The sequence below is a fragment of the Halichoerus grypus genome, chromosome 2 (assembly GCF_964656455.1).
Source record: "Halichoerus grypus chromosome 2, mHalGry1.hap1.1, whole genome shotgun sequence".
In the NCBI taxonomy this organism is placed as follows: domain Eukaryota; kingdom Metazoa; phylum Chordata; class Mammalia; order Carnivora; family Phocidae; genus Halichoerus; species Halichoerus grypus.
The window spans coordinates 5,915,612-5,931,652 of NC_135713.1; the positions used below are offsets into that span (position 1 = coordinate 5,915,612).

The 16,041-nt window shown below is 45.8% G+C and overlaps 1 protein-coding gene across 2 annotated transcripts in view; it reads left to right on the top strand.

Annotated features, from left to right (window-relative positions):
- Positions 1-16,041, top strand: part of ADCY2 (adenylate cyclase 2) — a 397,031-nt gene that overhangs the window by 335,930 nt on the left and 45,060 nt on the right. For both annotated transcript variants that reach the window (XM_078066548.1, XM_036104287.2), the window contains exons 16-18: positions 1,899-2,036; positions 6,577-6,696; positions 12,275-12,444. In XM_078066548.1, coding sequence (XP_077922674.1) covers positions 1,899-2,036; positions 6,577-6,696; positions 12,275-12,444 — 428 coding nt within the window. The remainder of the gene's footprint in view (positions 1-1,898; positions 2,037-6,576; positions 6,697-12,274; positions 12,445-16,041) is intronic.

The following is a 16,041-nucleotide window of genomic DNA, read 5'->3' on the forward strand; positions in this document are numbered from 1 at the left end:
AGAAGATGTGGTATATATATACAATGGAATATTATGCGGCCATCAAGAAAATGAAATCTTGCCATTTGCAATGATGAGGATGGAACTAGAGGGTATTATGCTAAGCGAAATAAGTCAATCAGAGAAAGACAAGTATCATATGATCTCACTGATATGAGGAATTTGAGAGACAAGATAGAGGATCATAGGGGAAGGGAGGGGAAAAATGAAACAAGATGAAACCAGAGAGGGAGACAAACCATAGAGACTCTTAATCTCAGGAAACAAACTGAGGGTTGCTGGAGGGGAGGGGGGTGGGAGGGATGGGGTGGCTGGGTGATGGACACTGGGGAGGGTATGTGCTATGGTGAGCGCTGTGAATTATGTAAGACTGTTGAATCACAGACCTGTACCCCTGAAACAAATAAGACATTATATGTTAAAAAAAAAAAGACTAAAGCTGACATGTTTTTAAGAATCAAGCAGAAAGATGATGTGAAAGAGGGAGAGAAATAAAGGTGCTGTTTGTTCGCAGGAGGATTCGCTGTTTGGGTTTTAGGGATGTCACACCTGTCTTACTGTCATAGTAACTTAGTACAAGTCAGAAAAGTACAGGATGTTGGCCTTGTCTTAAAATTTTTGAAATCAACCTTTTTTTTGTTTTCAAGACACATAGCCGTAGGGCCATAGCCCCTTTCACATGAAGGTGAAAGTGTAGATCCCTAGAGAAGCCTTATGTACCTGCTTGTCCCGTCAGGGGCCTCTGTGAACACGGTAGCGCCTGCCACAGGCCGTGTGTCACCCACCCCCCAGAACTCCCCCCGCCTCTGTTCCCCCACCACCTGGACGAAGGTCTGCATCCCAGTGGCCCTCCCCGGAAAGGCGGCCCTCAGGATGAAGTGAGCTCATCCCTTGAAATCCCACAGAACAGCATCTGGTCCACAGAAAATGCTGAGGGAACGTTGCCATCCTGTCAGTACCTCAGTTCCGTCTCGTATCCAAAGAGCTTCTCCAACATCCGTGCTCACGGCCACATTACTAGCAAGAGCCACAAGCCACACAGGGTCCATCCACAGATGAATGACCTCAGTCATTCATGACCTGAGCCTGGGTGGCTCAGTCGCTTACGCGTCTGCCTTCGCCTCAGGTCATGACCCCAGGGTCCTGGGATCGAGCCCCGCATCGGGCTCCCTGCTCAGCGGGGAGTCTGCTTCCCCCTCTCCCTCTGTTCTCCCCCTGTGCTTATGCTCTCTCTCTCTCTCTCCTCCTCTCAAATGAATAAATAAAAAATCTTTTTAAAAAAATAAAGAGGGAGAATGTTCTGTTATGTGTTTTTAACACAATTAAAAATTTGGACGAGACCCTCTCCAAGTGGAAAGAAGCCCCCACAGGGCAGGATGAGGTAAAGCCATCAGCAGGACACACGCCCGAGAGCAGTGGGTGGTGGTGTGGAGCTACGGGCATCAGTCTGCTTTGGGGTCCACTTGTATCCTTAGGCCGAGCCACCTGCCCACCTGTGTTCAGCATGGGTTGGCTGAGGGATGATAACTGCTTTAGCATTGCTGTGATCTGAGACCCAACGCATCCCCCAACTTGGTATAATTAACTGACACATTTTTCCTTTACCAGAGATTTTTTTAAAAAACATAGTTTCAGGTGTATTTAAAAGGACATACAAGCACGTTCTACATTTATCATAGAAATTTAACTAATTTGTTCTTTATTTGTAACCATGATGCCAACATAATTTTAATAAGGTTTATGACCTGGTCTGGGCCTCCGGGGTGGGGGGGTGGGGAGCAGAGCCTGCTCGTTTGCTCTGTGAAGAATACTGAGGCCTCTGGTCATTTTAAACATCACGAAGAAACTCGAGAGAATACATAAACCAGCAATGCATTTCCTTTTCTGTCTCCTCCCAGCAATGCAGCAAGAAGGCCTCGGTCTCTCTCCTGTGGCTGTTGAAGTCGTCGGGCATCATTGCAGACCGGCCCTGGCCGCGGGTCTCCCTCACCGTCCTCACCACGGCCATCATTCTGACCATGGCCGTGTTCAACATGGTGAGTCAGGGCTTCCACCAGCACGGCCCTCTTGGCTTCCCGTGCCGGACTCGGTGGGATTTTCCAACCTTGACCGTAGCTCCGAGGTGACACCAGTGATCGCCTATTCAATTCAACCTCCACCTGCTGCACCAGCGGCTTCCCACCTCCCTGCTGGCTACGGAGATGACATTGAATGTCAGCAGGGCAATCATCAAAGATCACAGAACCATCTAGATACAGGGAGTGCGGTGGGAGAGGCGTCCTGCTCTAGAGTCTAAAAGGCCCGATCTCAAACGTTAGCTGCCCACTTTTCCAGCTGTGCAATTTTCGAGGGTGTTCATTAAATGTCCACGGACTCCATGTCCACGTCTGGGTCCAGGAGCGAATGATGGAGAAAGAATTCTTGAAACATTTTTGGTGCAAAAAGGTGCCTTTACTATAGCACGGGGACAGGACCTGTGGGCAAGAGTAGCTACTCCAGGGTTGTGCGGAGTGACCGATTCTAGACTTTGTAGTTGGTGGGGCTTAGGGATAGTGTAAATCCCAAGGAATTTGGAAGCAAGGCTTCCAGGACCTTGAGGGGCTAGCTGCTTGCTAAGGCAGGGTTATTTACTACTGTCTAGTAAAACCATAGTTGCGAGACTCTTCAGATGTGGATCTGTGGGCCATATGCTTGGACGGGAATTGCTAACATATATCTTGGGGGGTGTTTACGGTTATCAGAGGGAAGTCAAACTAACCAGAGCAAAGCTTTGGTGGAAAACGTGAAAGAAATTCCTGGAGGGAGCTGTGGGAGTCTTACAGTCTCCCGCCTGGAGACTCCGAGCCCTGGCAAAGTCTGGTCTTTGTTCCGTTCACTCCCCTCTCGCTACCACGCTTAGGACAGAACCAGGTCATTTGTGAATATTTAACCAGTGGTCTCTCTTACTATACCGGTGTGACCATTACAGGTATACCTTCAAAACAGACGTGCAGCTAATCCACGCACATTTCAATGCATCCCTATTATTCTGACATTATCACCATCAACCGTAAGGCGTGAAGATACTTCATATTTTGGATGTTTTACTGGTTGTTGGAACTACAGAGTATCATGTACAGTCCTTGCCTTCCAGAAGCAGGAAATCAAGTTGAGGAGGTAGAAATTAAATAATAAAGACATAGTTTTTTGCCAATTAGCTTTCCTTTGGCATAAAAAGATCTATTAGGCATAAATATGTGCCTGGTGCATTGCTAGATGCTAGAATCCAAAGCCTGGTCCCTGCCTCCGGGAGTTCACAGGGAAGTCCAGGAGAGTGGCACCTGGATAAACCCATCGTGGGTCTCAGAGCCGGAGACAGAGACGTGTGGAGAGGTGGCAAGGAAGGAGCGCAGGGCCAGCTGCACTGAGTTCTAGAGGATGGGTAGAAAGAGGTCACCAGAGCGGGAGGAAAGGTGAGGAAGAGGGGAGACCTGGGGCATCTGGGACTCAACTGAGAGCAGACATTGGTATTAAGAAGGAGTGAAAGGGCTAGGCTGAAGGGGCCCTCGGATGTTTTCTTGGCATCTGTCCTACCTTTACTCCGTAGAGCGTGCTGTTCCTTCTGATACACGTGGAGATTCAGGTAAAGCTGACGCCAACGGGAAGCAAGAGATGAGATGGCCTCTTCATCTGCTTCACTCCACCTAGAAATCCATCTTAAGTAGTCCTGGAACGGGTGGTGCCCTTGGCCTGATAAAACCAGGATTCATCACCTAATGTTTTAGAGACAGAACCTACATGGAAAACAGATCTGACTGCATTTCATAGGGAATATTTGGTGTGAAGGAGGGCCGGTCACTGTCTGTAAATGGTTGAGGAGCTGAGCATTTAGAAGATTTTATATATATATATATATATGTGTATATATATATATAAAATAATATATATATAAACTGTGTTTCCTTCGGAGAAAAAATTACATCCTCAGGAGCAGAAATACATCTCCCAAAATTGTTTTCCTTTCTCACAAAGAATGGAGTTTGTTGCCAAGTGAGGTAGAGAAGTCTGTGGGACACACATTAGAAGTATGATGGATGACCCTCGAGAGAAAAATGAAGGGAGGCTTCGTTCCACGTCCCGAGCCGACTCCTGCAGCAGAGGCTGTGAGCAAGGAGGAAGCCAGAGGACCTTTTTCTGTCCATCATTTGTATTGATATCTGGTGCCGTGAAATTAGTGGGTCTTTTCCATGCAGATGCTGCTGTCATATTTCTGATTTCAAAGAAACATCATAAAACGGTATGAAAGCCGACATTAGGTAAGGAAAGGAAATCGTTTTCCCTGGTTGTAAATCTTTCTTATGATTTCTTTTTAAACACAGAAGGGGAAGGACTTGTTCACCAAGGTGCGGTCTTTGCCCACATCTGAAGATTTATAGAGGAATGCCCTCTAGCTCCTCGGACCCCTGTCCCCTAAGTTACGATTGCGGGAGGCAGACACAGCATCCCATGTCGTGGGCCACACTGATGCAGCATTCCGAGGCTGAGCACCAATGGGTGCTGTGCAGGGGAAGTGAGCCCCCAGGGTCACCCACTCACGCTCGGGCAAGAAGACCCCTTCCGCTGGGACACGGGTGTCCTCCAGTCTTTACCTGGGCACCATCAAGTGCTCTCGGTGTGATTTCTTTGCCTTTTTTCCTAACTCTGCTTCAACCCCCATCCTGGAGAGGTTTCTGTTTAATTCAGCATAGCTTTTTTTTTTCAAGATTTTATTTGTTAATTCATGAGAGACTGAGAGAGAGGAAGAGAAGCAGAGGGAGAAGCAGGCTCCCCGCGGAGCAGGGAGCCTGATGCAGGACTCGATCCCAGGACCCTGGAATCATGACCTGAGCAGAAGGCAGATGCTTAATCGACTGAGCCACTCAGGCGTCCTCAGCATAGCTTTTTAAATTTGTTCAGTGCTTCCTTTGGGAACACAATTTCTAGACTGACTGAGCCCCTCTCCCAAGTTGTGGTTTTGCTATTTTTCAGCACTTGTTAGCCCAGTGAAGGCTGATCCAGACCTTGGACTCACATTTTAAAGGAAGAGCAGCTCTTTTGTGTGTGTGTGCTGGGGGAGAGCTGCTTGCTTTGCTCAAGTCACTGGGAAGAAAATTCAATTTTCTGTCCAAAAAACGTTTCCTTTGAAAGTCATACCCTCACTCAGGTCCTCTTGCAAAGCTCTTGTGATTTTTAAGTGTTCTCTTCGGGATAAAGCAAAAATGCTTTCCTTTTCTTCCTTTTTTTCTGTTTTTAATGTTTCTTAGTTTTCTCTTGGGTAAAATATGCATAACGTAAGATTTATCGTTCTAACCGTCTTGCAGTGTGCAGCTGAGTAGCACTGAGTACGTTCACACTGTTGTGCACCCACCACGACAGCTCCTAGAACTTTTTCAACATCCCAGACAAAAACTCTGTGCCCGTGAACCACTAACTGCCCACCGCCTGCTCCCCCAGCATCTGGTAACCTCCATTCTCCCTCATGGGCATTTGCCTGGTCTAGACCCCTCCTGGACCTGGGATTGCACGATGTTCGTGTTCTTGGGTCTGACTTATGTCACAGAGCATGTTCTCCACGTTCTTGTTTTCCCTGATGCACACTCCCTCCCAAGCAGGGGCGCACCTCGGTGCACCCTGAATTTTTCGAGCCTCAGGCAGGCAGCCCTCGTGAACATTTCTCTAGTATCAGTGGCCGTCACCGTCTTGACCTCAGAAGGGGGAGCCATGTCGGCAGTGACATGAAGGCTGGGGCTGCCCGCTGTCACCCTCTGCCCTTGGCTGTGTGCATGGCCCTTCCACACGGGGTCTCTGCATGCATTGTTAGTGGCTCATATTGATTCCAGCCCTGGGATCCCATAGCCTTTACAAGAGAGCTGGTATCTTGATGAGAGCTAACCATCTTTGTTTTCTCGTGGTTACTTTTCTTTTAAATTAGGACCCCTTTCCAGCAGTCCTTACTCAGAGCATTCACCCTCCCAACTTCTTACCCTCACGATCCTGAACTGCCAGGCACTCACGAATAATACACACAAATGCCCACACCCATTACTGCATTTGGCCCACACAATTTCTTACAATCAAGAAGTCCACAGACCCAGTTAATGTTTGAAGCGAGATGATGAAGACAGTGCAAAAAAAATTAAAAATTAAAAAAAAATCCAAAGGCTCTGATTTCTTGGTAGAGAGTTGAATGTCTGTGTGCGAGGTGTTGTCTGCTTCAGACATAATTCTAACCAAGCCCTCTGCCCTGTGCTTTGTACGTTTTTAATTTAATATTTAACAGAGGTGTTTCTGTTTTCTTTAATATCAGTCATGTAGGTCTAGAAATTCACTAGAAGCATGGAGCACAACAATCAATAGTTATTTGCTTATTTAATAGAAATTCTCAAAGCTTCAAACAGCAGAAGATGAAGCTATTAGCATTGGAAATACAGACACCAGATTGCCCACATAATCCTGCTTACCGTGTGGAAGGAACATAGCCATTAATAATTTAGCGCCGACCTGCTAACGCTTTAATCTCCTGTGCACTAAGTCATTGAAAAAACATTTTCTTTGCAGTTTTTCCTGAGTGACCCAGAGGAAACAATTCCTCCAACTGCCAATACATCCAACACAAGTCTTTCCGCCTTAAGTAATCAGGCAGCGATTCTGCGGGCACAAAATCTGTTTTTCCTCCCGGTAAGAATATTTCGCTCGTTATTATTGCTTTTGTTGTTTTCCTGTGAGCTGTTCTCCCATTCCATGTGACAGCCTCCAGGTTCTGATCCGCTCTTGACTTCACTTTTTCCCCGTTGCTGTCGATACCTGAGTGAGCCTGGACCAGCTACAAACTGCCAGCCTTCAGTCAGAGCAGCCCTGCCTGGCTGGCAGACACCAGCGACACATGTGCCCACGTCCAGTGTCATGGTCATGCTCTCCCAGATGGCTCTTGCTTTGCTTCTCCCACTGCTACATTTTATACCATGTATCTCAGCATCTGCCGTTCGGTTGTAGGTCACTGATGTTCTGGATCCGTTGCTTAGAGGTTTTGCTCATTGTCCCAGGGGATGAGTGTTGGATTTCCTGACTGATGATGGGGGGACCACATCGAGTATTTCTGTCTCTCCTTTGGCTGCAAACACCGCCCACTGGTAATACCCTGCCGTGATCCTTGCCAACTGACTCATTTTAACCAATGTCCAGAAGGACCGAGATTGAAATTTCAAAATTTGCTAACATGTCAGTCTTTTAAGTGAAAAGGGTTAACTCCCTTTTACTTATTTACTATTATTTACTATTTAGTAACTTCATTTCATGAATCATTTGTGCAAAAAAAAAAGCTCTGATGCTCTCCTTTCCTACATAATCCTGTAGAGTAGCTTAGATTATTCCCATCCAGTTTCTGTGTCATATAGTCTGTTTTGAGAGTGCTAAAGGAACCATTTTGGGGATTGAAATTGGTAATTTGGTATGTATACTTTTAAAATTCCTTACCAGCTTTTTAAACTCCATTAGCTATGGTGATAAAGGAGATTTCCTTCCTCGTTCTTCTTTCACTGATTTGTTCCCTTGCTATTTGGCTTTGATCCTTTTCCCCATCTGTCTTCAGTTTCCCAGGAAGCTCCCAGCTCTGTGTGCAGAGGTATGTTTTTGAGGCTTCTGAGGGAAGCGGACCAAGGTCCCTAATGATGTCCCCACGGGCACGGGAAGAGAGGCTGGCATAAGCTTCATCCCTTGTCCTGGGGGTCCTGGCCCTCATTTAGGCATCATCGGAAACCCGCGTGAGTGTCATACAGCATCTTTTCTGTTTCAGTGATGCGAAAAGTGAGAGCCAGGATGCATGTTAAGGGTTTACTGGCTGTGATCTCACTGTGGGCAATTTGCAGCCGCCTTCTGTAGAGAAAGGAACTGTGGTCCAGCCCTTCGTCCTTGAACACAGGGCACTGGCTCGCATGGGGGTGCGCAGGCCCGCGGAGGGAGAGAGCATCCCAGGGAGTGTTCACAAGGCACTTTCAAGGGTTTACAGGGAATATGCATTCTCATAAGAAAGGAAAGGATAGTTGGCAAAGCATTTTTTAAAAATCTCTCCATCCAGTGTTTTCGGATGGAACAGCCCACTATGCTTGGCATCAGTAAAAGCCCTAAGTTCATCCCTCTGAATCTCATTGAGGTAAGTCTGCATGACATCTTATTTTTAAAAGAAGCAAATCATTAGAAACCCAAGATGGGGAAAAGTAACATTTATTCAGTCCTAAAAGATTCTGAAAAAATACACAGTAGACTCTTTAAAATCTAGGTCGGACTTCATCCACAAGCCATTATTGTCCCAATAATAAGTCTCAGGAAGAGGATTATGATGAGCTTTGCCAAGGAAGCCCCACATGCCCCAGCGCTGTCTGCACAGAAACTGCATTATTAATGTGCTGGAAACATCCTGGCTTCCCCCTTCATTGGTCCAAGGGAACATCAGGAAAGCCATTTGTGGATGTCCACAACTGACCCCATCGTCCATGGTATCTGAGGCTGACAAGGTGGTGGGCTATGAAGTGATAGAATTCTTCCTTTGGTAATCTGTAATAGCCACCAAAAAGCATAGAAATAGACATACTTTTTACCCCACAATACTCATTTCAGAAATTAATCTTGCAGGTGCAAACACTTAGCTACAAAGGTGTTCATCCAAGTGTTTATGTAACATTGAGAACCAACAAGAAAGTAAAAGGAAACCAACAACCTAAAAACTAGAATACATTTAATTGTTTAAATAAATTCTGCTCACAAACAATGAATCATGGAACACTACATCAAAAACTAAAGATGTAATGTATGGTGATTAACATAACAATAAATTTAAAAAAAGAAGAAAATAAATAAATAAATTCTGCTATTTAGTTATAGCCAGCTGTTACAAAAGATGTTGGGGCAAAATGTTTAATGACATAGAAATATATATTCACAATCAGTTATTAATTGAGAAGCATCACTTAAAAACATTCCAAAATATGTCCCCAATTCTCTAAAATGCTAACACCAGTAATAAGTAGCACACCAAAAAAACAAAGGCTGGAAAGATATACCCAAAATAATCAATAGTTGCTCAAGTTGGTTGTTGGAGATTATAGGAGACCCTTATTTTTGTATGTGTCCTTCGTATATTCCCTAATTTTTTAAAAGATTATATTTGAGAGAGAGAACGCACACACAGGAGCAGGGGCAGGGCAGAGGGAGACCCACGGCTCAGGGCTCAATGCCGGGCTCAACCTGGGGCTCAGTCCCAGGACCCCAAGATCATGAACTGAGCCAAAGGCAGAGGCTTCATCGGCTGAGCCACCCAGACGTCCCTCTATATTCCCTAATATTCCTTGTATTCCCTAATATTCTCTGTATTTCCTTGATTTTTGCCACGTCAGCAGTTTGTATCATTTCATCCGAAAACCTGCCCTGTGAGTTCGCCATTCCTGGAATTCCCATTTTCCTGGTGAGGGCACTGAGGCCAAAAGAAACTTAAGGAAATTACCCAGGATAATAGTGGTTGTTCCTTTGGCATTAAAACGCAAGTTGATTTCATCGATCAGATGTATCAAACGTGTTAGTAACCATATTAACTAATGTTAACTTCATTAACTTAAGATTAATATTAACAACTATTTAGTAATTAAAATAATATTAAAAATTTTAAATGTTAATAAATAATGCAACCATTAGCTAATATATCAACTATATCAAAATTATATAGAAATAGGTCACCAGTCATTACACCCTAATAGAAGTCAGTTCGGGAGCCTGCTGCCGAACTCTTGCCCACCTGAGCCCTCCCTGGCAGGTGCCGTATCACTGAGAACAGCTGATCTTCAGAACCCCTGGCCTGGCCTTCTCAGCTCTCCCCCCTCGTTCACACATCCCTCTGTCGCTGTCTGCAGGCTGCCCCCTACCTTTAATCAGTTCCCAGACCACCTTGTGCTCGGCCTCCAAGTGTTCCAGAAAGGCTATTTAATAAAGAATGGACTAAATGCTACTTTCCATTAATGTATATATTCTAGTCAATATTCCTGAAATGTGGAAACTTTTTAAAAGCCTAAGAATGGATTTTAAAAAGTGAAACCATAGGCATATTTGCATAGGTGTTGGCACCTATTTTGTGTGACGGGTGTTGAAGAACACCTTGACAGTCCTATCCGCACCCCCCACCACGCATACATCGATACACACCGTGGTTTCTGACTCTGCTCCTTGCATTAGGCTGACCTTGTTGATAATGTTCATTCTATGGTTTTCAGCATTATTTTAGTAGCAGCATCCTGTCGGAGCTGAGAGCCTCCCCCACTCCCCCCGCCGGCCCCCAGGGCAATTTCTTGGCTGTTAAGGAGAGGTTCTAGAATACTCTTGATTACTGACTGAAAGACTGCTAGGTTGTAAATCAGGGCCCTTCAGACTCTTGATGAGGAAGGCCCTCTTTTCATTTTGTTTCTTTTTTTTTTTTTTTAATTTCCAATCTGTCTTGGAGTGATACTTTAGAAAAATATAATAGTGAGTTAGCAGAAAAATGAACTAAAAAAAGATGTGAGAAGTGGAAGCCTGTATCTTACGGGATTCAGTAGGAACGAGCCTCCCTGTCAGGCTCTGAGCACACTCCCTGCCCCGAGGGGACCTCCCCGGCCCTCTGCAGAGCTGCCTGGCCCGCGTCCAGTGGCTGTCCCCAGGCCTGGTGCGCATCCTGCCACGAGCCCTCACGCCTGCCCTCTGAAGGCAACAGTGGCCGAACTCCGTGGAAATAAGGACTGGCTTCAGAGCCCACGCCTCCTCCCTGGCCTCCTGCTTCGGGGGAGACTGAGCCATTGCTCCCACCTGCTCTCACGGGTGTCCCGATTCTGTCTTTCCTCTCAGCCAGCCTGAACAGCCCCATCCGGACACATCTCTTCCCTCTTTTCCTCCTCTTCTTCTCTGTTGTAGGGGGAGTGGTGTCAGCATCGGGGAGAACTGACATTGGGAAGGTAATTTGGGCCAGAGAAAGGATGCTTAGAGCCCTCAGGGCCCCGTAAAATGCAGCCACCTGGGGAAAGCATCACCTCCTAAAGGCTGACCCAGTTGCCGTGTGATCAGGGACAACCGCTGGTCTTCCTGGTGAAGCTGACATGCCAGGTCCAAGTCCTCGCGAGTACAACATCTGGGCTGACACCGAGCGCCCCTCTCGCGGAGAAGGAAGTGCTTGGTGTGACCAGGGCAGCTCCCTCCTCGCCTTCCTTTCTTCCCCAGGAACAGGATGGATGGGCTAATATCACTAGCCTTCCAGAGAGCTGACTCTGGATGGCCTTAGCCAGGGAAATAAAAGAGCTCGAGTGACAAGAATAAGCAGCTCGTACATGGCTTATTCCACATAATGACACGAAAATTGAGTGCCTTACAAACTGGGCTCTTTTATAAAGGCACGTTTATCAAACATCATCAGATCTATGCTTTATTAAAATTATTAGACTTTATTGAGTGCTGCTTCCCTTCTAGGAATGCTGATAGCTAACCTTGGTTCATAAAAACGGAGGGGTAGAGCAGGTAAAGCTCTCGTGTGACTGGTGACCCTTCATTCAGCAAGTCACTCCTGGCTGGCAGGGCTCTGGGGTCCAAGCTCTGCTCACTCTGTTCAGTGACTTAAAAGGAGGATGTTCTTCCCCTCATGTTATAGCTGAAGACACCGTGTCACAGCCAGGTTAGGTCACTGGCCCAAAGTAACCCCACGAATGAGTGAGCCAAGCAAGGTTGCCTCAGGGCTCTCCCTTCTGGACGATATCCATTATGGTAAATAGTGAGAAACACGCACCCTCGTGCAGGAGCGGCGTGGCTTCCTGGGGCCACACAGGATGGAATGTGCTTTCTTCCTCACACCTGATTCTTTCCATTTCCTCGGGTGCCTGTCCGCTTCCAGGGAATTCGTGACTCACCCTGGGCAAAGCTTTTAGTTTGTTAAATCCTTCCTGCTTTAGACCCACTGTTTCTCTTTTAATAAAACATCCAGGGTTTCTTGTGCTTTTAACTCCTGCAATGATGTATATCCTCTTAATAAATAAAGAATTGCAAGGCCAAAAGAGATTCTATGTACTACAACTTTTTAAATCTCTAAAGGTGTACAGAGTCCTATTGTTTGCACTTTCCAGAAGCAAATGATGAACAGCCAGTTCATAAGCTACCTGAGTAAACTTGGTGGTGATCCCCAATTTTCATGCTTACTCCAGCATTTCTCAGAGGAGATCCTGAGTAATTCATCTGATCTTTTTCCCTGTTCCAGTACTTTATCTACAGCTGCATTCTGGGACTGATTTCCTGCTCGGTATTCCTGAGGGTGAACTATGAGTTGAAGATGTTGATCATGATGGTGGCATTGGTGGGCTACAACACCATCCTTCTGCACACTCACGCCCATGTCCTAGACGACTACAGCCAGGTCTTATTCGAGAGGTAACCTGCGTCCTTTTCCTTCTCCTTGGTTCTTTTGCGGGACATTGATAACACGAGTGTGTGTTGAGTAAATGTCGATGAGCAATATCCTTGTCGTCGGCAATCATTGCATGTGGGTTTCTTTAAAACGATGGTGCAGGAAGCTGGTGTGTGTCTTCGTTGCAGATTATGTAGAATCGGTATCATCATATACATGTAGGGGATAGGAAATGGTTTAGAGAGGTGATTTGTGTTCCCCTCTGGACTGTATTGATAAGTACAACCTAGGGTTTCTCTTCCTCAGTATTGTTAATACTTCAGACTGAATGAGTGTCTATTGCGTTGGGCAGTGGGGGGACCGTCCTGGGCATTATAGGATTCTTAGCAGATCCCTGGCCCCTACCCACTAGACGCCAGACACAACCACCCACCCCAAGTCATGACAACAAAAGATGTCTCCAGACGCTGCCAAATGTGCCCCCCAGGCAAAGTGCCCCCCCCAGTGCAAAACAAATGAATCAACCTACACAAAAATACCAGAAAAGATTCACAAGTTATAGCGTTAAACTTCTTAGGGGAGATTTCCTAAACTACCCTTGCGGGGAGGGAGTGTTGTCAACCGGCAACTCTCTGTTCTATGAAGAGATTGACTTTCAAGAAAAGATACAACTGTGATCGTATCCCGCCCTGAGGTTGGGAACATTGGAAGAATGTTCCTCAAGCCCCTCCTCAGGTTTATAAAAGGTTTCTTGCCATCACATTACTTCCATATACTTATAATGAATATTTATCCCCTGCTTGAAAAAAAATGTAATCATTATGATATTCTCCATCTCACATCTTAATGGCAAAACATTCTACATCACGCACTAGGTATTTCTGGACCCACCAGCCTTTAAATTTTTTCTATAAGCGTGTGGCATAATCCTCCATAAATTATCTGTATTTCTTTTAACATAAAATAAACACCTTAAATATTTTCATAGATGTGTGGCTCCAGAAAGATGGCTTGTGTTCCCAGCGCATGGCCACTTACTTCTCCATTGGAGGCTCAGTGTCAAGTACAGTGTGCACCTCACTGTGTGCACATTCCTTACCAATAAAAACACTTTCAGAAACACCACAGCAGTGCATTCTCCTCACATAATTTAATTTCCATCATCCTCCACACCATGAAGCCCTAATAATCTGTAATCAAGCTGAGAGGAGTAGAGTTGGAAAAATGCATAATGGTATTAAGGAAAGTTTATGATTCCTTAGCAAGGATGAGAATGAAATCAGGAGTTAATTTCCCAATCAATTCTCAAAGTCATCAAGCAAACGTGCTTTAATATTTCTCTACTATACCCAGAGAGCCCATGTCAAATCCCTACATAAATGCGGTGTTACTGATTTTTATGCACAGCTGACGAAGCTGCTGAATTTCCCTTTATTAAATTTGAAGCTCCTGAATATGCTACACATCCAAAGAAAAAGAGGAAATTAGATTAGCAAGCTTCTGATGGAGAGAGAATGACTTCTGGGGACCAGAGACAGACACACGATCTCTGCTTACAGCTGAGCAGCAGTAGAGTTATTCCTTGGCTGAAGAAAAGGAGTGTTTACTTTCAGAGTCCTTTCGTTTCCTTCAAGATCTTTTGTGTGTCTTCTCCTAGTTTTGTCTTTATAAGAACCTTACAGCTAGAGAGGGCTGACCTGAGAAGCCTCAGGGGCCTGCCTCCCCATGTTCCTCCTCCTCACTGTAGGGTTCTGACATTTCCACACCCCGGAATGAAGAAGCATTCCTCCACCCAATGATGACTGTTACTGGCAGAGTAACAGAATATCTTGAAATTAACACGTTTTCTCAATGTCAGTTGAAAACTAACCCCAAATGAGAGACTCCTAAGAGCAAGAGTCTTCACCTCCCTCCTGATTTCTCCAGCCTCAGTGTATGTTTGATGTAACTCTGGGACTCATGCCAATGTGTTCTTTGTTCTCTAAGATTCAAGGGATTTTTCCCATCAAACACCTGCTAGGGGTTTCCCCATCCTTTGCCTTGTGTCGATGCTGACACACTCTTTCCGACAGAACATTAGGATCCTTAGAAAAACAAAAGCCCCCTGCTCTGGGGCAGTGCCTTGAGCTGGAACATTCCTAAATTCCAAGCCAGAGGGCCCCTTCATAGAGGGAGCTGGCTCACAGGAGTGCCATGCAGCACATCTGTTCCTGATTGAGCTCATCTGTGTCACTGAAGATGAGCTTGGTCCTGTCCCTTTTCCAACTTATTTCTGGTCTTTGCATCCTTGCCCTCCCTTTCCACTCCTGGCTTCCTGGTTCTTGTCCTGGTCTTCTTTCTGGAATGTGTGCTTGGCTGTGGCAGTGAGTGTCCTTGGTGCCCACCTTGGCCTCTGGATTGGCCCCCATGTTGGCCCCGAGCACTGTCAGCAGACCCACCCCAAGCTTCTGCTGAAGACTGAGCAGCCCTCTCACTCTGCAGAGGTGGAGAGTATCCCCCCTGGATGAATCAGCTGGGGCTCTGTTGACCGCCGTCTCCTTTCCTATGATGCAGATAATAGATACTCTCGAATTGAGGACAGAGCAGGTCTGAACCAAGTACCACTCTGATATCCACAGTGCCCATAACTATGCCTGCCATTGGGTAAGTAAGGAGGTGCCCGATAAACATCTGTTGGATACACGAATAACAGCAGGTGCACCCCCGAATAATCAGAAGGGCCCCAGTACTGGCTGTAACGAAAAGTCTCACCTTATCTGCTTCCCTGAAGACAGAGGCTCATTGAAGATGTGTCTTTTCAGGGACAGCATCAGCTTTGTTTGTAGGCTTATATTTCAAGGGCGAGTCCGAGGGCATTTCAGCTCACAAGGCAATGCCAGGCCATCTTCTGAATACACAGTTGGATGGCACTTTTGTCCTGTATGTGAGTTCACCGTGACCCATGTTTCAGGGACCTTCTCAGAACCCCACGTGACATTGATCATGGACTGGCCAACAGGATGGTACAAGTCAATAGGGAAGTTTTTGCCAGTGGGGTCAGCAAAGGAAACAGGAGAAGTATATACTAGAAAAACTCCAGATTAATGGATAATTTAGAAAATGGCATCAGAGATACTCTTACAGTTTGACGAATGTGGAAAGCCTACTCTAAAGGAGATAAAAAGACCACTTTGAGAGGATATGCCATGAACAGTTCATTAAATGGAGGCCAGCGATGCCACAATACCTATCATTATCTGCGTTCATGAGATTCTGGTAAGTCCTCATGGTGAAGGAAGCTCAGAGGTTTCTGGTATTTAGAAGGTCCAGAACAACATATCTCCTCCTTCTTCGGCATTTACAACATTGTCCATCTTTCTGTAAGGACGGGATGCTTTACTGAACCAATTGATAACGATTCTTGTTCCTTCCTATGATAGTCTCCCAAAGCCCTCAGCCAACGTGGCTGGGGACCCCAGGCGCTCTTCCCACTGATGGTGATGGTGATGAGCGTTGATATTGCTGGAAGATGTTTTTGTTTCAAAGACCCACCCTTCCCATGTCAAAGGCTTGCCTCAGAGTCTGCAACACACTGTCAGATTTTTCCTGTGAGTTTTTACCTTCCAGAACTAAAAATGAGG